Consider the following 23,639-nt stretch of genomic DNA (forward strand, 5'->3'; position numbering starts at 1 on the left):
TTCATCTCTTCTGTTAGTTTCACATCACTCTGTGCATGTGAAGGCACACCCAGAGAAAGCAGCTGCTGATAGGTTCACAGGCTGTGCCAGGCACATGTGCGGCCTGTGGAGCTTTCCGGTGCTGCTTCTGTGTGGTTTCACCTCAACACACGTGGTTTAATTTTAAGCCAGTACAGGCTGGTAACAAACGTTGACAGTCGTTTATCTCTTTGTGTGGATTCTGTAGAGCACTTTGTGTTACATGGTATATGTATAAGTGCCATGCAAATAAAGTCTAATTTAATTACTTGATAATCAAAAAACATGTAGAAGGCAAATGACCACGTCAGTTCATCTGCGGAGTCTGTTCTGTTTTGACGTATGGCCACTAGAGGTCAGGACAAGCCAACACGCTCGGTCTACTGAGCCACAGAGTGCAGTTTTCCTCTGCTACAACAAGAAGGGCCGATTTCTCCATTAAAGGACACATTCGAAGGGTTGAGTGTCTTCTGCTGCAATATTTTGGCACATTCTTGGCATGAACCAATCAAGGAGTAAAGGGTAGTTGCTGCATATGTTTCTACACTCCCACTCTAATTATTCACTGTTTGACAGTACTTCTCTCCAATCCAGTGTATTAGCCTTCCACCCTGCTAACCTTCACTCTAATTCCAGAGTCCATTTACTGTTGTCTCTCTGTCTCTGCTTTTGCATGGTCACATCAGTCGTCCTCACTAGATGTCTTTCTCTCTCTCTCTTTCACAGTGTCCATGCTGCTGTAGGTATAGAGGCGTATGGAATTCCCGAGTACGGCCACAGATCTCATGGCTCTGTGAAGGAATGGATAAACAAGTTGTACTAACATCATATATACTGTCCTCCTCTCCAGCAGGAGCCTGTTGAATACATACAGTACAAACAGAATCATATAGACTACCCTGCTGCTGGTCACAATGTCACTGTTAAAGGCCAACACACACAAGCAAGCCGGGAAATAGCTCTCTGAGAAACCTTCCCATTTTTCTGTACTGTGCTGTTTACTACCTGACATTTTGTTTTTAGGACTGTGCATAGGATCGTTTAATAAAGACTTGAAGAGGGAATAAAAGCTCTGCCACCTAGCTAGCCTACTGTCAGTTAGTTATATCCTGTGTTATAGAAATGTATGTTCTGATGGCATACCCAAAGCTTTCTGGATAAAACTATTGACCAAATGCACCACAAATTCATAGAGGCAAACACCTGGATCTGCTGACATTACTGTTTGGCTCTACGTGCAGTAAACACGAGGATTTGAGGTTTTTAGTCAACAGTGTTCAACTGTACTTTGGAGTGTGTGTTCATTGCTGTGTGTAAGAGACTTTAAGCAGTCTAAGGCCAGATTAAGACAGAGAGAGCTCATTCAGAGGCAAACAATGGACCGTTGCTCCAGTCATAATCAGCATTTGGCCTGTGACACAGCACACAGGCCAAGGTCCTCGACTGGATCAGAGAACAAGATCGCTCTGGCTGATGATGGAAATGAAGAGACGGAACAAACCTACAGTCATGCTGACAAAGGCTAGTTTACAATGTCCAAAGCAGCATGCTCGGGGTGGGGGACAGAAATAATAAATTCAGCCACGAATGCAATTGGAAACAGACATTTAATGGCCTCCAAACGTCAACATGAGACACATTTAACTCAGTAGGTCAGCGCGCTGCTGTGTTATAACAACAATGGGTCTCACCACACTAAAGAGCGTCAGAACATTAATGTCTAAAATGATAAAATGTGCTGTGAAAGCTTTAACTTCCTAACAATAAAACGGTAAGGGCTCAGTGTGTTACAAAAGTACTAAACAGCATATTTCAACAATGTGGATGGAAATGTCCATTCTACCCACAATCCAGTGCATTTGTGAGTGTTTGTGTGTGTTAAGCCTGAGTGATGATGCGTTGCAGTCTCTTTTAGAGGGTCTGCGTGTCACTGGACAATGGTCCTGGTTTAGCTGGGTCTCTGATCCCTGTAGTGTTCTCTCATAATAAACACACACACACAGATACATTCCTCTGCGCTCCAGCGGTGGATTAATCCGTAAAGCCCAGGCCATACCTCAGGACTTACCTCAGGACTTAACTAATCTGCTGAGTTATGTGTTTTGTCACTTCCAGGACCAAACAGCTGATTGCCTTATTTGACAAATTCAGGGCTCCTGTCAAACCCACACTGTCCTTCGTTACTTTCTTTTGTCCCTGCTGAGTCAGAACTGACTCTCAGACACCTTTGAATCCTTTCCATTGATGGCCAGAGTGTGTGTGTCTCTGGGGAGAGTGTTTTCTGTGTCCTGGGTCTCAGTGTCGCTGCGGGGGATACTCCCGGGCCGGGAGCCCGACCCTTTGCCTCCCATGGTCAAGCTTTTCTGGAAGCTCTCTGAGGTGAAGTAGTAGACCACAGGGTCCAGGCAGCAGTTGAGGCTGGCCAGGCACAGAGTGATGGGGTAAAGAGTCCGGGCAAAGCGCTCCACCGCGCAGTTAGCCAGGGCCTGGGTCCGCACCAGGGCGTACAGGAAGAGGATAGAGTTGTAAGGGACAAAGCAGATGATGAAGATGCCCAGATGGACCAAAATCATCCGTAGGACACGTTTCTTGCTGTCACAGCCATGACCAACAGTCATCGGACGCCGCAGCGTCCGCAGAACAAGCAAGGAGCATACCAAGTTGGCCAGGAGGGGGAGAAGGAAGCCCACAATCTGGAAATCAAGAAGAAGCACAGCAAATTAAAAAAAGTAGAACATCACTGCTATGTCTCTGGTTGGTTTGATTAATAAAAAGTGTGGTGATGGGCACCGGATTCAATACTTTTCAGGCCCCGACCAAAAGTATTGCCTTTAAAGTATTGAGTATCGTAAACTGCCTCGTCAATGTTAATATCCATGGAGTAAATCTCATCAGCGTCACTGAGCCAATAAGCAGGCAGCACGCATCAAAGATCTAATAATGCATGTGATTGACTGTCTAATGTTACACATCGCAGAGGTAGGCAGGTAAACCCTGTTACACAGAGACGGGGCTCACGTAGTAGGAGATGAAACATAAATAATAATGTGTAACTTCTTTTTGTTAGTATGGAAGAAAGTATTGTAAAGGAAGTATTGAATATTTTTTAACAATACACAGCCTTTATGTTATTGTGAGTCTCTCCTCACTCACCTCAATGAAAATGGTGATTTTAGACAGGTAGGTCCTCCAGGTGCTCTTGGAGAAGCCCTCAAAGCAAGTGGTGGCTCTGTTGTTGCTGTTAATGGTGGAGAAGAAGGTCACTGATATCCCCCCACCTACGATGGTCAGCCACACGCCAGCACACACCAGCGCCGCGTTCCTGCGCGTGCGGATGGAGCGGGAGCGGAACGGGTAGACTATCGCCAGGAAGCGGTCCACGCTGATGCAGGTGAGGAAGAGCATGCTGCCGTAGATGTTGGTGATGAAGGCTGTTCCTGATACCTTACACAGTCCATCTCCAAATGGCCAATGGCGGTTGACATTGTAGAAGACTTTGAACGGCAGCGTAAAAACAAACACTAGATCGGATAACGCTAAATTAGTCATAAACATTGTGGTCTCGTTGCGCATCTTCATCCGGAAGCAGAAGACAAAGAGGGCGGCACAGTTGGTGGTCAGGCCTAAGACAAAGACCACGCTGTAGACCACCGAGTACAAGTTGTACTTGAAGGAGTCGTCAATGCCACAGTCCTCCATTCCGGTCTCGTTGAGCACGAGGCTAGCCATGGTGGCAGCTTTAAGAGGAAAAGTGCTCCACAGAAACAGGGTACGCCAAAGCCGTCAGGAAAAGGGGGGAGTCGGGACGGATATCTTGGGACCGGAGGTGTCAGCAGGGGATCCACCCGTCAAGTCTCCTCCAAGTCATCGTGGACATTTAGACACACAAATGGAGGAGGGGGCAGTCAGGATGCACGGCTGTGGGGAGGGCCCGTCATCCTGTGGAGAGAGGAGGAAAAGCCCACGGTCACTTCCTCGCTATAAAAGTTACAGCCCAACAGCTCCAGTTCTCCATCAGATGAAGCACATTGTAAAACGTGTCACCTTTAGCAGTACATCATGTACATTTGTGTGTTTAGTGTATTTAAACGCAGAGAAGGAAACAATAATTCCACATTACACTATCACAGTCCCTCCAGAAAAATGTGATTGTGCAATCGCATAATTCAATTCATAATCAGCCAAAGTCTATTAATAATTGTGCGGGGGCCGTTTTTATTTCTTCACTTTTGCTGCATTAATTGCCAATTTCCATGCAAAATAAAGCGGGGCTAACATGATTTCATAATCCCCACATTTCCGTTGCAAAAAAGTCTCAAATATCTTAGCGAGTAGTTGAAAAATGTTCCTTTACCTCACATTGCCATGGGAACGTCATGAAGTTACGTAACTATACAACAAGACAAACACAGTCTCTTTTTCATCAAACCCCAGGTTTTGCAAGTTCCTGCTATTTCATTGTATAAAATTGCATAACTATCACGCATATTCCGTTGCATTTTTTAAGAAAACTTGCAGCATGATCAAGGATTTTTGCAACAATCACAAAAAAACTGCATTTTTCTGAAAGGACTGACTAGTGTGGGTTTTAACTAAATCTCTAATGTAAAGCAAACAATAGCATATAGAGAGGATTTTTTTCTGATAAGATATCTGGCCATTTGTTTTTCTTACAAATAATACTACCGTCACATATGCTTTATAACATTTATCAAATCTGTCTGACACCCTTCACAGTGAACCAAAGTAAAGCAGTAGACATTTAAAATGATTCACAGAGAAGGAAAAAAAACATTTTAAATGCTTAAAAAAAATCAACTTTTTAACTTTCTAGCATTTAGTCCATTTTGGCATGGCTGTAACATTCACTTTAGTTGCTATGTTAGTCAGCATGTGTAGGACTTTACGCCGTTCCTGTCTTATCTGTCAGTGTAAATAAATATGTCCCCAGGGTTTCAGTTCACATGGCAGTGTGGCATGCGGCACTCAGGCGGTCATCAGGACTGTGAGAGGTGAATGTCTGCCAGAGACAGAGACGTGTACTGTAGATTAGGAGGTTAGGCACTCGATGTAAAAGAGACCAGTGTCAAACCCCCGTCCACCCACAAAAGTTCAGAAAGCTCCAACTGGAGCAAGTAAATAACTCTGCTGCTCCCACCATCACACAGCACTGTTGTCATGATATACAATAGTAGAATTGTCAAACATGAACAAATCACATGATTTGACATTGTAAAAGACAATGCGTGTTCTAGTCATTCACTCCAGGCCAAATATTTGTGTCAGAAACGGAACTAGATTGTTGGGAATGTGTTTGAGTTATCTCGATCTTAGTGTGCTGTGTTATATTAACACACTCGATACATCCTTCTACATCCGTTTGATGGCCAAAGAGTTATTGATCATGTCAGAAAAGTGTATACATTGTATGTTTTGTAAGACATATATGTATCACACCAACATATAGACCATAGACTGTACAGTATTTTATTAATAATATACAGTCTATTGTACAGAGGCATTCATCAACACAACAGACTACACTGCTCCAGGGTAGAAGCCACACATTATCTCAATGCGCCTACTGTGCAACCGCAACACTGTACAATTTCACAAACACACTTAGTCATTAGGCAAATAAATGTTGCGAACTGAACCACAGTGACATGTGTCACACAATTAGTGTGGAGGATTGGACTGAGTCACTGAACATTTAAGTGACTGACGTAACTTCAGTCTAAAAAGGAAACTCCACCACGTCTATTTCAGGTCACTAGTCAGTACAAGTACTGTGCAGCCTGTAAAACAGTTGTATAATGTTTTCTGCGGCTCTGGATAGAAATTTCCAAAATCTGACAAGAATAACCCTCATAATGTTATCTCTTGGAATACGGGGTTACAAATTGTGTTTCAAAAACTAAAGATGTCAAGTGTGAAAGATTGGGTGTTCACCCGGCAGAGAGGCGGTCTGACGAAAGTCTTTCATCTAAGAAATCTAACACTTGTGGAGCTTGACCTCTGTTATGGACCAAAAACCTCAGGACATCTCAGCCTCTGCTGTGGTGATTGGGACGAGCCTTCTTTATCTTTCTTTCTCTACCCGGTTTAACAAGCCAAACTGGCATCATCTCGTGTTATGCAACAGGGCTAAAACAGCAGTGAGGCCGTCGGCCTATTGGCCGATTGGCATCCAGTGTACCAATCCTGAGTGTCTAGGGAAATATCGTCTTTTCACCACACACACCATACACCAACACAAAGGCAACTCTGTGAGTGTAAGCATCCAGTCCATCAGTCCTGTCCTGTGCCAGCTGCGATGTGACATCTTTACTACGTTTTCACACGCCTCCCAGAAAGCCTCCGCTGGCCCTCACAATACCCCCACTGTACCCATCTGCACCAAACACACACTTACATATGCACAAGTCTCCACATGTGCATACACAAGCAGGCAAACACTTACAAAATACATGTGCCAGTCCTCACACACAGACACACACACACACTAGACTACAGTATGTAGAGTTGTGTTTACTGTGGCTCCGTCCCAGGACCTCTGACAGCGCCGGCTTCATACTGTATGTAGCTGATGTTGTTTCTGAAGGAAGCCGACTCTATACAACATTGCCTTTAATTTTTAATTTTTATTTTTATTCTTAGATATGTGTGATATATAAGTGGGTGTATGTGTTTGTTGTGTTATGGTTGTCTTGCTACTGGATGCCTAACATTTCCTTCGGGATGCATAAAGTATCTATCTATCTATCTATCTATCTATCTATCTATCTATCTATTTGGCTGCTACAAAGTTGATTTATAAGAGACAAGAACCACCTCTACTTCAGATCTGTAGCAGAGACACATTTATAGCATATTGTGGATTTCTAGGAGTCCTGCTGAGGGATTTCAGAAGTGTGTGTGTGTGTGTGTGTGTGTGTGTATGTCATGTACAGGTCATGGACAGCTGCACATGAAGGGTTTCGCCCCCGCAGTCGGCCGCGGCAGTGACCGAAAACGGGCCTCTGGGACCTGCTGATCTGACCAGATCGAGTTCAGCTCAGGTCCAGCTGTTCCTTTCTCTCACATGCCGGGAGGAAGAAGGCAGGGCGAGTTGAAGGTGGAGGACACCCAGGCGTGCAGCGTTCGGGAGAACATCTTCAATGCTTACAGCTAGTTGGACTAATGAAGTTAGTTTTTAGGTTTTGAATCAGAACGGTCTTAGAATTTTCTCTCACGTTACATCACTCTCCACCAATATCATGAATACATGAATATGCCGGTTATAGATTTAATTTATAATTGGAGCTGAAACTGTTGGTCCACTAACCCAATAGTTTTTTCCAATGGTGGAATGTAACTAAGTACATTTACTCAAGTACTATGTTTTAGTAAAATTTTGCGCATACATGTGCCTTTCAGGATTTCCATTTTTTGCTTCTCTATACTACTCCACTGCAATTTGGAAGCCAATATTGAACTTTTAACTCACCTTTATTAATTTGACATTAGTTACTTTGCAGATTCAGATTATAAATGCAAAATATAAATCAACTTATAAATTAATATGTGGAATAAGATACCAAGCAGTCTATAAAATAACTGAAATTAGCCCCACCTTTACCAGCTGCAACATTGGTGATGCTTACACAATAATGCATCACTAATCATTATCCAGGGATGTAATATATAATTCTGAAATGGGTCATTTTGCATAATGAGTACTTTTACTTTCAGTACTCTGAGTACATGTTGAAGCTAATATTATGTTGTTTTACTTAAGTAACATTTTGAATGACTTTTATTTAATTTTTACATTGTGAATGCAACTTAAAGAAGGTAAAAGTTCTTCCACCATGGCTGCAATTTAGAGTCATGTTATACTACGGCTGGGCAATATATCAATGTTGCATCAATATCACAATATGAGACTAGATATCGTCTTAGATTTTGGATATATCGTAATATGATACCAACAGTCAACCATACAATATTGTCGCAATATCGACATCGAGGTATTTGGTCAAGAGTATCGTGATATTTGATTTTCTCTATATCGCCCAGCCCTATGTTGTAGTTCACATGAGCCTACTAAACATTGTTCTGTGCCCCTAAACACATGCCTTGCGATGCATATTCAATCTACCATACCCCATGTAATTAATCCTTGCATACAAAACAGTTCAGTTCTTGAAAGGGCTTTGCAGCAGTGTAGTCTACGTGTTACACAGGTATGCTGTATACCCACTAAGAAAGCTCCAGGTTTTCCATATACACACTTAAAAATGCACAATGGCGAGTAACAACATCATTGCCATTATAATTTTGATATTTTTTTGAATAGCATTCTGTGTTTTCTGTCTTCAGTTAGGCTAAATAAAGGGTCGCCCACCATTGATTGGTGCATAAAAGTGTATCAGAATGCAGGAAATAAAGTATTTGATGCTCACAATTTCCCTGGGGGAGGACACCCAGACCACCACTATGATATCCCCCCACCCCCCAATGGCCCATATCCAGTAACCCACACATTAGACCACTACACCACTGGTGTGGAGGTCACATAATTTGTGTAGTAAATTGCATTAGCCTTTTTTTAAAGGTGTTTGGGAAGGCCTTGCCTTAAAAAGTAACTAGAAAATCTAAGCTAGCTGTATTTCTACATTAGATTTGGTGGCTAAACCAGTAGTTGCATTCAATTTCTGATGTGCAAAGCAGCTACTCCAAGTTTATTCTCAGCTAATAACCAAAAAAATTGATTTTTTTTTTAAATTGTCATCTGTGTTTTTTCGTCTTCGCATAGGCTAAATAAATGGATTTCCACCGTTAATTGGTGCATAAAAGTGTATTAGAATCAAGAAATAAAGTCTCTGACGCTCACAATTTCCCTGGGGGAGGACACCCAGACCACCACTATGATATCCCCCCCCACCCCCAAATGGCCCATAGGCCCGTATACAGCGTACCCACTACAATACATTAGCCTGTTTCAGAAGGTACAAAGTAACGTAAAATCTAAGCTAGCTGCATTTCTACATTACATTTTGTGGCTAAACCAGAAAGCTAACGTAACATTCAATTTCTTAAGCAGCTACTCAAAGTTTATTCTCCTCTAATGACAAAAAAAGTGTTGTTTTTTTGTCAGCTCTACACAAAAAGAGTTATTGTCTGAAGACAAAGCGGACTAGGGTTACTGGCAGCTGAATGGTCGTTGACAGCTCACCTCTGGTCACTGATGTTCGGCTGGCAGCAGCGGCGCAGCTGTCAGAAGAAAAGCTCCATACTTCTTCTCCTAAATGGGTTTTGGCTCGTGGTCGCCAACTTTCCCGGGTCAAACTGGACCAAACCAGCACGAAGAAGTCATGGACGAGCTTTCAAGAAAATTAGCGACAACAAACACGACGGGTGTGAATACTTCAATTAATCCTGACGACTCGCTCCGTCCCTCCGCGAGGAATGGGAGCACATCCCGTCCTCCGCGCCTGCTCACCCGGCCGGAGGGGGCTGTGCGCGAGGCGTGATGCGCCGTGTGCGAGAGCTGCCTGCACGGCCACAGGAAGCAAGACAATAGCACCTCGTCTGGGCAGTAGGGAGGGGGAGGAGGGGAGTGTGAAGAAGATGGGAAGATGGGGGGGGGGGGGCTGGTGTCATCAACTCGACAGCTCACAATTTGTTAAAACCAGAAACACACTTTTATTATAGTAGGCATTGGTTCCCAAAGTGGGGTTTGGGGAACTCCAGGGGTCCTAAGAGGGTTCCAGGGGGTCCTCAGCACAAATCATTTATTTTCACTATTATTCCAAAAGTAACACAATGAAAGAAGGTATGACTATTTTGGTCACAGGTTTCACACACTGCCTGAAGTAGATTCCTGTCTAATGGGGGTCCCTGGGATGAAATCTTATCAGATGGGGTTCCATGGATTAATTTGTGTCAGTATAGTGGTCCATGACGTGAAAAAGGTTTGGGAACCACGGATATAGGCTAAAATACATTGCTGTTTTTTTTCCATTAACCTCATTAGTAGATTAATATGTTAGACATTTCTGCTGTATCATTGACCAGTGGTTAAAAGTTACTTTATTCATGTATTGCGCTATACTTTTCAGTATTTTCATTACCTTCTACAGCTTTAGTTAGTAGTTTCTTTGCAAATTCAGATTTTACATAATCAAGAAATACTATATGGTGTATTGCTATACATTATGTTACAATGCAGTGTATGAAGTAGCCTAGTTCCACCTCCACCAGTTTTAACATTAAAAAGTATACATATATAATATTAGTAAAAATACAAAAGTGAGAATACTAATGTGGTATTTCTACTTTAGGATGTAGTACTTTTTCCAGTCTAGAGGGTTCCTAAACTCCATTTGATAAATTAAAGTAGATTAAACTGACATGAAGTGCTTGTTCACATCAGAGAATAACTGAACTTTTCATGGATGCATTTGCCTCTGACCATAATGTATGTAGAAATATTAAAAATGTTTATAGTTTTTTTATGGCAGCCGTGAATTGAAGGAGAAGGCAGGATAATTAAAGGCCAGAGTGGGTGGGACATCTTCTGAGTCCACTGTGAGCTGTGTGATGTACGTTTCTATTTTGGCTGATCAAAGTCCTGCCACACCATTGTTACACGACAATCTTCATGTCTGAGGCTACTGATGAGTTATTTTTAGCCAGGTGACAGGGCGGTGTTGGACCGATTCCCATTGTGTTCAGGCTGGCATGGAGCTGTGTGTGTGTGGGGGTGTGTGTGCGTGGGTGAGCCCAAGAGAGACAGAGGCATTTGACGGAGGGGAAGTGGTCTTTGGGGGTAGCGTCTGGCAGGCTGATCACTGCACAATGGCAGCAGGGAGGACAGGACATCCTGCTTACTGTATAGGCTGCCAAACACACACACACACACACACACACACACACACACACACACACACACACACACACACACACACACACACACAAATGCACACATATGCCTTTGACCTCTGGATTGTTGGTGTTGAAGTGCGTGTTTTAAAAGAAGTCTGAGTCACACATTGTAATAAAGACATGTTTCCTTAATGATGTTTCATAACATGATCCCAGCACTTTCCTTGAATAATCCATCTCAAATATGGTATTGCTTTGTTATCATGTTCTAATATTTAGAAAGAATTTCCTGTTCATTTGGAAAAGACAGCATTTTGGCAGCAGTGAACCACTAGAGAGGGGTCAGATGGAGCTAGATCTGTTTCTTTATTACATGCAACAATTATAAAAAAAAAATATGAGAGAGAATTTTTTTTTGAGGTATGAAGAAACAAAGCATTTATGAGAGAAAAAACGTTTAAAAGAAAAGGTTTTCACACCAATAGCAAAAAAAGTGGAAAGATAACTTATAAATCTTTAAAAAAATTAGAAAAAAAATACATTTTTAAATCTCAAATATTAATCAGAGTGTAGAAATTTTCTCTAAATAAAAATTACTTTCTTTTCGTTGTCAAAACTTAAGTCTTTCTCTCGATGCAGATTCTTGCTCTCGTCTCAGGATTTGTCTCTCGATGTGAAAATGATGTCATGGGCGGTGCCACGTTCCTATTGGCCAGTTGGGTGAGCCCCGTCTTGTCTTGGGAGTCCATCTGAATCATTACACCATTGTCACCGGCATGCATGCGCTGCTTTACTTTCTCCACATAGTCTCCAACATCTCGTATCCTAAGATGTAATAAAATATCTTTATATGTTCTTCCAACCACATTCTCTCAGGAAGCATGTTGTCTTCCATTGCTGTTCATTGATCTCTTCCCATTCCTCATTTGACAACATCCTTCCCCCTCCCTCTCCCACTTTTCTTATATATACATATTGTACTATGACCTTTTAGATTTTCCCCTTCTTCATGTAATTTTAAGATTCATTTCTTGCCCAGATCTGATTCTTATGCTAAAATGAATAATTTAATAATTCCCGACTCTACCTCATCTAAACTGGACTTTTTTATTGTATGCTCCATGTAACACCTCATCTGTAAATATCTGTAGAAATCCTGATTTTTTAAAAAGCAAGTCTTTAGATGTTGAAAACGTTTAATTTCCCTCTCCTTAAAGAGCTCCCAGAATGTTGTCGCCCCCCCCCACCACATCTTCTGAAGCTCCCATCTATTGTACAAGTTGTAAAATCTGAATCATGTGCAATCCACCGCAGTAACCTACTCTGCTCTAAGGTTATTCTTTGTTATAATCTCAAACCAAATGATGAGGGACTATACCCAGTCATGGATTTAGTTCCTCATTGAGATGTCTTCTCAGTTGCAAGGCATTTATTATAGATTTTAATAAAATGGTGGTTGATGTGTGGCCTTCGATGTCTTTCCATTTTGCACTATAGGCAGAATTACACATGTTCCAAACATTTTTTAGTTGTGCCGCCTGGTATCAGCTCTTAAAACAGGGCAGGGCTAGTCCCCCTTTAACTCAGGGAAACTTTAGAGTTCAATATCTTATCCATGATCTTTTTCCTTGCCAATTGTATCGAGAGATGAATCTGTCCCATTCTGTAAGTTCTTCTTCTTTGGAATAAACACAATAGTCTTGGAAGAACCTTCATTTTGATCGCTTCTACCCTTGAAACCAAGCTTGTGAATGGGATCAGTTTCCATTTTTGCCTCGCCTTTGAAATGCCTTTGCATTTCACTTTTGTCTAGAATTTACTAATTGGCACTAAACACAAAGCAGAGCTGAGGCTGATGGGAACGTCATTAGTTTTGCAGGTGTTTGTTTAAAACGAAAAGCGATGGCAGAGGAGCCAAAGCTGGGTTGCAATTTCATGACTGGATGAACCAGAGTACATGTAAAGTTTGATTGGGCTGTAGAAACACACAAACACACACACACGCACACACAAACTCCTCCCTCCTTATTCTCTGTGTTTGGTAACGGTAACTAAGCTGTTCTGCCCCGACCAAGGCTTTGTGAGTCACACCAACCAGAACAAAGAGCCCATTACTGCACTCCCCCCTTCACCCTCTCTCTCTCCCTCCCTCCATCTCCTCTCTTCTTCTACCCTTATGTCCTGCTCTCTTTTAATGCGATGATGAGTGTATATCCTTTGCTCTCCTCCCTTTGCCTTTGTCCATCCTTTCATTCATTGGCTCCAGAAGGGTTAGGGGCAGCCCCTTTGTGCCATACATACCTCTGCCCTAACAACAGCGCCGGACAAAGGCAGGGCAGTACAACACAGGAGTCTTGAGCTGTATGGCCTTTATGGACTGATATTAACACGACTGCAGTAGGGTGTCCTATGTGGGTTTCCATCTATAGCTGACCGAAGCCCCTGTGAGCCGGCGTTAAGCTCTGACCCGATAAGGCACCAGCTCATCCACAGCAGAGCAGAGCCCAGTTCAATGCTGCCGCTGTGGGAGACCACAGACACTGGGCAGCTCCAGCCGAGCTCGAGCGGTGCTGGTTTACCCCACAGCACTGATGGGTGCAGCATGAGCAGCCATGGGTGAGAGACGAGAGACGAGACGGACATGCTGACCAGACTGACCCCGACCTGTGCAGACAGAGCTGTTTGGCTCTGTGATATAATGAGCTGATGTACCTTGCCTCAGTGAGAGTCAGCTGTACACTCTAAGAAATAAATCCGTTAAATAACAGAAAAAGTTCTGGCAGCTCACTACCCGGACTTTCTGCCGTAATTAGTTAATTTCAGTTAAATAACTGTGCCAATGTTAAAAAACATAACACTTTCTGTCATATTGTAAATTAAAAGAAATACACCTGTGAATCACCTACAAGGGACAAATTCTGTTAAAATTTAAATTAAATTAAACAACTGTTGATTTAAAGATATTTCTTAGAGTGGAGGTCTGATAAGTCATTTCCACACATGGTCTTCCTTGAAAGGCCAGTTTATTTGTATTGCACCTTTGAACAACAGTTGCATTACATAATTCATAATATAATACAAAAGAACAATTTAAATAGGATTTAAGTAAATAAGACAGAACAATACAGAGAAAACAGGAAAAAAACATCCAACAGAAAGTAGACCTGTCCCAAATCCAAAGTGATGACTTTGGCGCTAAATCATTTAGTGGTTTATAAACCAACAGTCCTATGTTGAAGTTAAAGACAAACAGGAAGCCAGTGTAAAGATCTGAGAGCTGGAGTGATGTTTTTCACTCTCAGGGTCGTGAGAAGGACACTGAACAGCAGCGATCTGGATCAGCTGGAGCTGTCCGATCGACTCTGTAGAGACCCGTAAAGACAGCGTTGCAATCATACTGTAGAAAATCACGTTTTCTTAGGATAACAGAAGGCTGATTTTATAATCGTTGTTTTTTTTTTAATTTAAATATAGGTCTAAGTCCATGACTTTAACAAGGTATGTGGTCTTTAACCCTTGTTTTGTACTCTGGTCAAATTGACCCATTTCAAAGTGTTTTATATCAGAAATATGGATTTCTGGAATGGAATTCTTTTTTTACTAATGGTTTCAAAACACTTTGACGTATCTGTGATCCACTCAACATCCTCTGATCTTAACTATTAGTCAAAATAATTCATAATTTCTGCCTTTTTCACTAAAAACGTGTGTACAATTTGATATAAATGAGGTTTGTTGACCATGATCATCTAAGAATAAGTGTAAAACCAGCTCAGGTTTGAAAAAAAGAACTCTAAAAGCTGGAAAAAGTGACAAATTATTCCTAAAAAGTGACAAAAACATCACACAAAGCATAAAAAAAGTTCATTTTCAATTTTGACCTGGAAGGACAAGTTCATGGGTAACAGGAAGACAACATAAGGGTTAACAATACCAATGGAAGCTGAGCACTAACTTTCAATCATTCATCTTAGGCTCCAAAAATAATGATTTTAGTTCAGTTAATCTCGCATTGAAGGAACTTTGTAGTGTCCAATTATTGATTTGTTCAATGCAATTACTCAATTTGTATGGGACCAGTCACCTGATGATACCATGTACATCTGTGCATTTTATGCATAACTATGGTAATATGCAGTATTTTGTTCATTTTTTAAAACTGACATGGTTTAAAAATTTTGTTTAGCAGGAAAGGCATGAGAACCACACCACAATGCCAATTTCCTACACTCAGATGTGTAGGTGCACATTGACACAAAGTAGTCCCCATCACGAATCGCTTCCTGCAGGTGTTTCTAGCTCTAGGTCTGTGGAGTCTGGATCTGTGGAGCCTGGATCTGTGGAGTCTGGATCTGTGGAGTCTGGATCTGTGGTTGGAGTCACCTGCTGCCTCCATGTTTCTGCTCCACACCCTCTGCTACAATTCTCCATGTCTCTCTCTCTCTGTCTGTCTGTCTGTGTCACTCTCTCTCTCCCCCCCCAAACGTATGAGGCAGATGCCCCCCCACCCTGAGCCATGGTTCTGCTCCAGGTTTCTGCCTCTTAAAAGGAAGTTTTTCCTTGCCTCTGTGGCCTAGTGCTTGCTCTTGGTTGGAACTGTTGGGTTTCTGTAAATAACATCCCAGAGTACGGTCTAGACCTGCTCCTTCATGAAAAAGGCAATGAGGTAACTGTAGTTGTGGTTTAGCGCTATATAAATAAATTTGAACTGAAACTGAATTCAAACAAGATGTGTACCAGTTTAGCACTGTGAGAAATATGTTGTTGTTGTGTTGAATGCAGCACTGAGATCTAATAATACTAAAATAATACTAAGACTAAAACCTTTCTACAGTCTGTGTTTAAGTGGATGTCTTGAAGTGTTTTTTTAGTTACTAAAGTTTTTTAGTAACTTACTGATTTCTTATTAACTCTGAAATAAATAAAATAAAATAAAGTTTATAAATAATCACAATTAGTGTCCAACATGAGGGTCTAAATGCTGTTTAAAAGCCTTGTACATTAAGTATTACTACTATTAAGTACATTGCTATTTAGTAATGTATTCATTTTTAGTTATTTGTTCATTTTGTAGACCTGAAAATAGAATAGTATGATAAATATATAGATATAGATAAATATATAGTATAGATAATAAAAAGCTTGTAATACTCTACTTCCTCCCAACATATAAACCATGTTTGGAGTAAGAGAGGGGGGGGGGGTCATGACCTCAGAGGTGAACTCAGTTAAAAACACAGTGATGAAGAGTAGGTGCATATCGGCGTGACGATATAGAACGCATTTCCTGAGGAATGAAATCATATTAGGAATGGCTTCAAATTTAAAAAAGGGTTTAAAGACACACCACTAGATAAGTATAGAACTTGAGTATTATTATGTGAGAATGTTGATGATAGTGATGATGATGAATATCAAATATTATCATCACGGTTATCATCATTAATTAGGATATTATTCATCTCAGGGTGGCAATGTACTGCATATAAGTACTGACCCTTAATGGGTATATTTAGGCATGTATATACAGTATGTAGGTGTGCATGCATATACATAGACACTGTATGTGTGTGTATGTGGGTGTAATGTATGCATGTATGTAGATATAGAAAGTTGTCTAGGTATACAGTATATATGTTCTTTAGTTTTTAATATAATTTATTTTATCTTTAATGTCTTTTTTTCCCTTGACAATGTGTTTGATATGCGCTGAAGCTTCTGACCCTACCCTTTGGTTATGACCAATAAATTAATACTTTCCTTTATTCATAAAAACAAAATATTCATCCCAATGAAATCAACAAAGAAGAAATCAACTACCGTACATTCATGTTTTTGTACATTTGCTTTTTGTTTGACTATTTTTTATTAAACTGAGAAATGTGTGTCATGATAAAGGACACTGGAATGGACGTGCGTACAGTATTTCTAATAATTAGACACAAAACAGAATAATTTCATTCATATCTGGTGTTGACAAAGAAAGCCATGGGTGTAAAATGGAGCATGTTTGATGGTGAAATGACAGGATGCTATTCACAATGACTAAGCTAAGTGCTGTTGCTTTATATAGTATTCTCACATGAAATCTCGTGTTACATTTTCTTAAAATAAAATGGTAAAATGGCGCATCTCATTTTACATTACACTGACCTGACCAAATCCAACAGGGGGGGCTAAAACTGCATGTTAACAGCAAGAGGACATACCGTACTGTGCAGTACTAACAATTGGCCAAAAGTTGGACTGCAGTATTTCATTCATAGACAACAAGTAATTAAAAGGGACACATTAATTGACATTTTTTGGTTTACACTCAAAATGTAAATGTGCCAGAGTTAGTTATAAATAGTTGTAAAGCTAATCTTCATCTATAGTCCCTTAGCAGGTCACCACATCATCATATTACATTCATAAAAAGAATAGAAAAAAGATAGAATTTAATGAAGATAGAGAAAGAAGCGAAGTAGAAACAGTGGGGGACAAAAGGACAATACAAAGAAAGATTAATTTCTGACATCCTTTTTAGACACAACTTTCTTGAAGTCCCCTTCCTTGTGTTTCTGGAACTAATTGAACCTCGACTCGTTGAAGTGGACAAATAAAATCTCTAATATTTAAGTCTGATCTCTCATTCGTTACTCGTGACTGACAGCCCCCAGTGCCCCCACTTCGTAGGGCAGGGATGGACATTTGTGATAAAGCGGGCCACAAAATTTGCACTACCTGAGGGCCAGATTGGGACTGCACACTGTAGACTAGGCTACTATAACCAGTAACATTTAATTAGCCATGTATAGCTACCAAATTAATGAAAACAACCAAATATACACCGTAATCAAAGTTTCTTTTTCCAGAATTCTATTTATGGTATTTAAATGCATTTTGGTAATGCTTCTTGTCATTTAATGAGCTTAACACAGAAACTAAACATACGAATTTGTGAATGAATACATTTTTTCAGTCGTATTTAAGTTCAGTCACATTTAATGAATGGTGCCTGACAAATTCACATTCAATCATATAAACAAAGTCTTATTGCTGTCAGTGTACTGCATCAATGTCTCTGCCTTGTACAGGCTTGCCCTCCCTCTTCTCTCTTTTTTGTTACCAATGAAACATTAATCATAAGGTGATTAATCTTCCATGGAAAGGAAAGTTGGCTGATATTACTGTAGCCTGCTGGCTTTCCCAATCGCACCTGAAAGCAGCAATATTCCACGGAGAAAGAGAGAAAGAAAAGAGACGTATCAAATGTGCTTTTTTTTCAAGGGGGTGAGCCAATCTGCACAAAGCGTCGCTCCTATGGCCCCACTTTAATGCTACCAAGCCATAACCCGCCTTTAGCATCCCATTGACTCCCATTCATTTTGGCGTCACTTTGACAGTGAATAACTTTACATCTGAAGCGTTTAAAGACCCTATTTGTCCGTTGTTTATTTCTAAAGAAACACGAAAATGTATTGAAGGCTCCATTACCTTATACCTCACAAAATGGCTCCGTAGCAGACGTTTTTTGTAAAAATGGGCTAACGATTGGGTCACAATCACGCGACTTACTGTCGCATACTCGACAAATCACCTTATTGTCAGGAGATGCTCGCAGACAGTTTGGACTTCCATCAGCTGTTTAGGTTTAATTACTGATTTTAACTAGCATGTTAGTAAACAATAATTAGCCTGTGCCTATGTTAACGTTAACTAGCATGTTAGTTAGCGGTAATTAGCCTGTGCCTACGTTAACGTTAACTAGCATGTTAGTTAGCGGTAATTAGCCTGTGCCTATATTGGCGTTAACGAGCATGTTAATTAGCCGTATTTAGCTTGTGCCTATTTTGATGTTAACTAGCATGTTAGTTAACATTAATTAGCCTGTGCCTATTTTAATGTTAACTAGCATGTTAGTTAGTTTTTGATTAGCCTGTGCCTATGTAAATGATTACTAGCATTTTAATTTGCATTAATTAGCCTGTGTCTCTGTTAACGTTAACTAGCATGTCAGTTAGCAGTAATTAGCCTGTGCCTATGTTAATGTTAACTAGCATGTCAGTTAGCAGTAATTAGCCTGTGCCTATGTTAATGTTAACTAGCATGTTAGTTAGCAGTAATTAGCCTGTGCCTATGTTAATGTTAACTAGCATGTTAGTTAGCAGTAATTAGCCTGTGCCTGTGTTAATGTTAACTAGCATGTTAGTTAGCAGTAATTAGCCTGTGCCTATGTTATCTCCTAACCGTCACCCAGCTGCCTCCATTGTCAAACAGGGAGCAGGGGAGGAAGCCACCACCAGTGTTCCTTACTCCTCTTCACCCTGTTGTTCCTCGGCCTAATTTGATCGATTCCAGGAACTCTTGAAGTTGCAGCTACACACACACACACACACACACACACTGAAGCCATATTAATTAGCTTGGTGTAGTAGCTGAGTCCCTCCATCCTCTCCAGCCTTTTGCACTTTGTCAAAGGCTCTGTATGTTAACAGCAGACTCAGTTGTTCTGTCCTTCCCTCTGTTGGACACAGCTCACACTTAAATTGTGAAGAAGTATGAAATGCTGTCTTCAATAACTGTATTAGGAGTAACTGTGGTGGGTGATAGGTTATGCGTCAAAGATTCCCTCGAATGGTTTACTCACAGGATGTCCAACTTTGATCTTTTACCACATCAAAGACCCATTTGTGTAACGCAAGGATGATCGAAGTGGCTGAAATCGGAGCTTTTCATGACTTCTGTCTTGTCATCATGACGATCATTTGACTCATATGCAGAAATGGCGGCTGGGTATATTGATCAGTAGCAAGCTAAGCAACTGGCTGGATCGTAGCCATTAAACAAGTTAAGCTGAAACAGTTTCCAGTTATTGGAAGAAAAACAAATCTGGCTACTGAACCGTCCCAGTTTTTGTTTTTTTTGCTTTTTGCTGTGCAAATCATATGGTGCCAAAAATGTAAACAGACGTCTGTGAGTTATTGGGCAGCAAGTGGGAAATGAATATGCAAACAGAACACATCTTGAAACACGCATTAGAGACTGTGAAGAGCAACATTAAATGAAAGCCTATTTAATAGGTTGCCTTGTGCTCTTTTATGTTGCAAATATTTGTCAGAGTGCCGAATTTCATTTTAAGATCTTGTCTTGGGCTGTCTGCCAGATCAAACAGTTGAGAGACTGCAGGATGAGAGAAGGATGTTTACAATATGAACCCGATCATAATCTCTCACTGTTAACCCTTGTGTGGTGTTCACATTGTTGTTACCCGGCCAATGTTCCCTGTCAGGTGGAGCCACCGCATTATTAGGCTTTTAAATCAATACAGCCATAACATCTTATGTAAAAAATACTTAACACATGTTTACTTTAGCTAAATTACCAATAATATATACATAAATTATGGTTCAAATTTGCCTTTTCCCCCTGTTAGATCACATTTTTGATCATTTTTTTTTGAGAGAACAAGGAAATTTAATTTTAAAAAAGGATGAAAAACAGAAACCAGATTTATTACCTGATCTGATTAAGTTCTAAGAAACTTATTTCTTAAGTAAAGGGGAACTTAAGAAACCTATTTCTTAGAACTTAATCAAATCAGGTAAAAGCGCTTGAAAGGTAACAATGCTGTAACTTTGTGTGAGGATAGCAAGTTCAGAAAGACAACGTAGTATCACAGCACCTACATTTAAATACACCTCTTGTGGAATAGTTATGTGTGTGTTTGTGGGGGGGGGGGTCATTCATAAGGCATGTTTTATGTTCTTTACAGAAAATGAGTCAAGGTCAATGATGATAGAAGAAATAATAAATAGCATCATTTTACTTTCAGCAAACATTGCAAATGAGACCCAAAGACCTGAACACCACACATAGGTCTAAATGTGACTTTTGACTTTTCACAAGCCAATTCAATGCAAACAGAGAAACACTTCACCTTCACCTCATGCAGGCACATTTCACAATATCTATGCCTTTCCTGGAATGGTCTTCATCTTTTTACAAATGAAAAGTAAAGTTCAAAAAGCCCCTTTTCTCTATGCGATACACTACTACAGCTTCCGTTGGTCTGGTTTCTTATGGTGTCCTGTACTTGTGTACTGTTTTAGAAAGGGGGGTTTGCAGTAGTTCAGTTCAAGTTAGACAGTCTAGATTTATGACCCATATAAAGACATCTTACAATAGTTTTACTATATAAATAAAATAGAACAGCAATAACTCTTAATGAAAGAAGCTCTTAGTTTTCTTTGATCTGCTATGAAAGACAGCATAATGCAGCCATAAATTCACCAGCCACAAAGTCCTTCTCAGGCACGAGGAGAACCCTGGAAGGGAGGGGAGACCGAGAGGTGAACTTTGAGAGATTTGTAGCGTTGTGAAATACGTCTGAGGCCTGGACTTTTGCAAAAGTTGTGAGTGCAGCAAGTACAACAGTTCAAGCAGCACAAGTGTCCAGACCAGGCTGCAGCTGAGCTGAGCCCAGTGAGAAGTCCTGAATCTGCGCGTCTGCTGAGGCCAGCGTGACACCAACGTGGCCTCCAGTCCCAGCAGCCCCAGCAGGAGCAGAGAGGCCAGGTGGTGAGCATCAAGCAGCTGCAGACAGAGCATGCTCACAGCCTTATTCCACCAAACTGATTCCCCCTCCTCTATGGGGCCCGTCTTCGTTTCACAGCCCGCCTCCTCCATCAACCAGACGAGTGGCGCCCCCGGCAGAAGCATCCAGTGCAGTAACACAAGGCTGTCTGTGAGAGCCAGCCGGCCCAGGAGCACCGTGGAGGGCTTGGTGGAGATGTGAGGGGAGCCCAGCATCAACAGGGCCCGCAGGCTGAACACACAGCCCACCAGCAGGGGAAGGCCTGCTGTGTGGGGGAACAACAGCACCGTCACCAGCTTCAGCAGCAAGAAGAGACGCAGCCATCCTCTAGAGGCCGAGAGCACGCCCTCTGTAGCTGAACCAGGCCTAGACCAGACCATGTCCCAGACTGTCTTTGGTTTGATCTGCAAAGAGTTCAACATGTGGAGGTCAGCCCCCTACTTCTTTTGGACAATCTATTTAGTATTATTAGATATTAAGCATCTCTCTGATCCACCCATTCAAACACACCACATACTTCTCTTTACACCTTTCTCCTTTTTTATGACTAAGTCACAGTATTGTGTAAGTAGGCAGAGGCCCAGGCAAGCCATCAATAAACCTTCCATTTCATTGGCATGATTTAACATGACTAAGGTAGAACCTCCCCTGGCTTTATCTAAGCATTTGTGTGGCACGTATTTACTTGGAAAATAAAGGTTTAAGGGGGCCTCAAAGGGAAACGTTTTTTAATAATAACATTAAAAAAGTCTTCTTTTAAAAAAAATGAATTTTTGTGTTTCACGTGAGAGTTTGTGAACTTGTCTGTTAGTGACAGAGGAAAACCTCCTTTAAACTCCTGTGTCACTGTTACTGTTTTATTTAATTTAATTTTAATTCTGTGCACCTGTAACCCCGACAGAGAAAGGGTTAATTGAAACATAGTTTTGGCCAATCGGAGGTGGTTGTGCCAGACTCCCGCCTGGCTGAGTCTCTATCTGATCTGTCAGGAGGAGAGCAGACGTGCGGTTGTAAAGTTTAACAATGGTAGTCCCTGGAGAAGAAGTTGGTCATTTCATGGTTATTAGATTAGAACCCACTTAAAAACGTAAGCAACAAAAATGAGACTTAAAGTGACAGGTTTAGTTCCATTGGAGCGTAAAAAAATGTTAGTAGACGTTGTCGAGCTAGCTCAGAGATTATTGGCTAATGAAATCACTGATTTACCAGGGGTGGTGTTGGGGGGGGGCTTGAAGGTCTGATCCTAGAATCGCCCTTGCGCTACACTATCACACTCCAGTCACTATCATCAGTTTATGGATGGCAACAATTAAAAACAGTCAGAAAAGTGTGTGTGATGTCACCTCACATAATTTATTACATAATTTCATTGAATTTCATTGAATTTGATACATGCTACTCTTCATCTGTCTATGGGACATAATCGAATCTTTCAAACTCAAGGATGCATACCCCCCCCCCCACCCCACAACCACCAACACCATTGCACCCCAGCTCCAATGTTAACCTTTGTGTTGTTTCTCTTAATATTTAAAGGGTTTATTCAGGAAAAAAACTACATAACTAGGATAACAGTTGGCTAACACTGTTGCATTTATAGAAATGTTGATTCATGTGCATTGCCCCAATCAAGTAAATAAATCTACTACTTCATAGTTCAAATGCGGAACTGAAGAAGCAATAAACACATGTATTTACCTTCAAAATTGAATCTTGTTTTTGAGGGACTCACCTGCGTGTTGAAAGGAAGTTGAGGTTGGAATTCATTGTCCTGTTTCACCTGGATGTGGGCTTGAAGCTTTCCCTCCATGCCAACCTCTCTTCTTCTCAAAGAGGCTAAATGAGTGTGTGTGTGTGTGTGTGTGTGTCTTTCTCTCTTTTCTATATCAACGCGGGTTGCTTCAACTCAAATGGCTCAGTTCACAAATGTCATCACATGTCTCATCGGGAGGAGAGCCAGACTGCATCTGACTCATGTTGGTGGATGTTGGGTGCCCTAGGGGTTTCCGAGTATCATTGTTATCAGTGTAAACCTGTCAGACTTTTCCATGCATCACAGAGCCAAAAATGGAGCTTTAAATGCAGGCAGTTGGTGACAGGGAGCGACTTGCCAAGATTCCTTACTAGTGCTGTCAGTTCAAGGCGTTGTTAACGGCGTTAACACAAACCC

The 23,639-nt window shown here is 41.1% G+C and overlaps 2 protein-coding genes and 1 long non-coding RNA gene across 3 annotated transcripts in view; 1 reads left to right on the forward strand and 2 right to left on the reverse strand.

Annotated features, from left to right (window-relative positions):
• The window catches only part of LOC117951790, a 265,968-nt gene extending 261,747 nt beyond the window's left edge, over positions 1–4,221 (forward strand). Inside the window, exon 3 of the long non-coding RNA XR_004658246.1 lies at positions 4,149–4,221. This is a non-coding gene — a long non-coding RNA (uncharacterized LOC117951790). The remainder of the gene's footprint in view (positions 1–4,148) is intronic.
• lpar4 (lysophosphatidic acid receptor 4) lies at positions 1,607–9,578 on the reverse strand. Its single transcript, XM_034883685.1, has 3 exons — positions 9,239–9,578; positions 3,172–3,957; positions 1,607–2,711 (listed from the first exon to the last, which is right to left on the reverse strand). Exons 2-3 carry the CDS (start codon positions 3,745–3,747, stop codon positions 2,223–2,225), a joined length of 1,065 nt encoding a protein of 354 aa, XP_034739576.1. The 5' UTR covers positions 3,748–3,957; positions 9,239–9,578; the 3' UTR covers positions 1,607–2,222.
• An 11,219-nt stretch (positions 9,579–20,797) lies between these two features.
• LOC117951889 lies at positions 20,798–23,425 on the reverse strand. Its single transcript, XM_034883863.1, has 2 exons — positions 23,202–23,425; positions 20,798–21,873 (listed from the first exon to the last, which is right to left on the reverse strand). The coding sequence occupies exons 1-2, from the start codon at positions 23,277–23,279 to the stop codon at positions 21,097–21,099; spliced, it is 855 nt and encodes a 284-aa protein (XP_034739754.1). The 5' UTR covers positions 23,280–23,425; the 3' UTR covers positions 20,798–21,096.
• Positions 23,426–23,639: the final 214 nt, after the last annotated feature.

This window comes from Etheostoma cragini, chromosome 10, assembly GCF_013103735.1.
Source record: "Etheostoma cragini isolate CJK2018 chromosome 10, CSU_Ecrag_1.0, whole genome shotgun sequence".
Lineage (NCBI taxonomy): Eukaryota > Metazoa > Chordata > Actinopteri > Perciformes > Percidae > Etheostoma > Etheostoma cragini.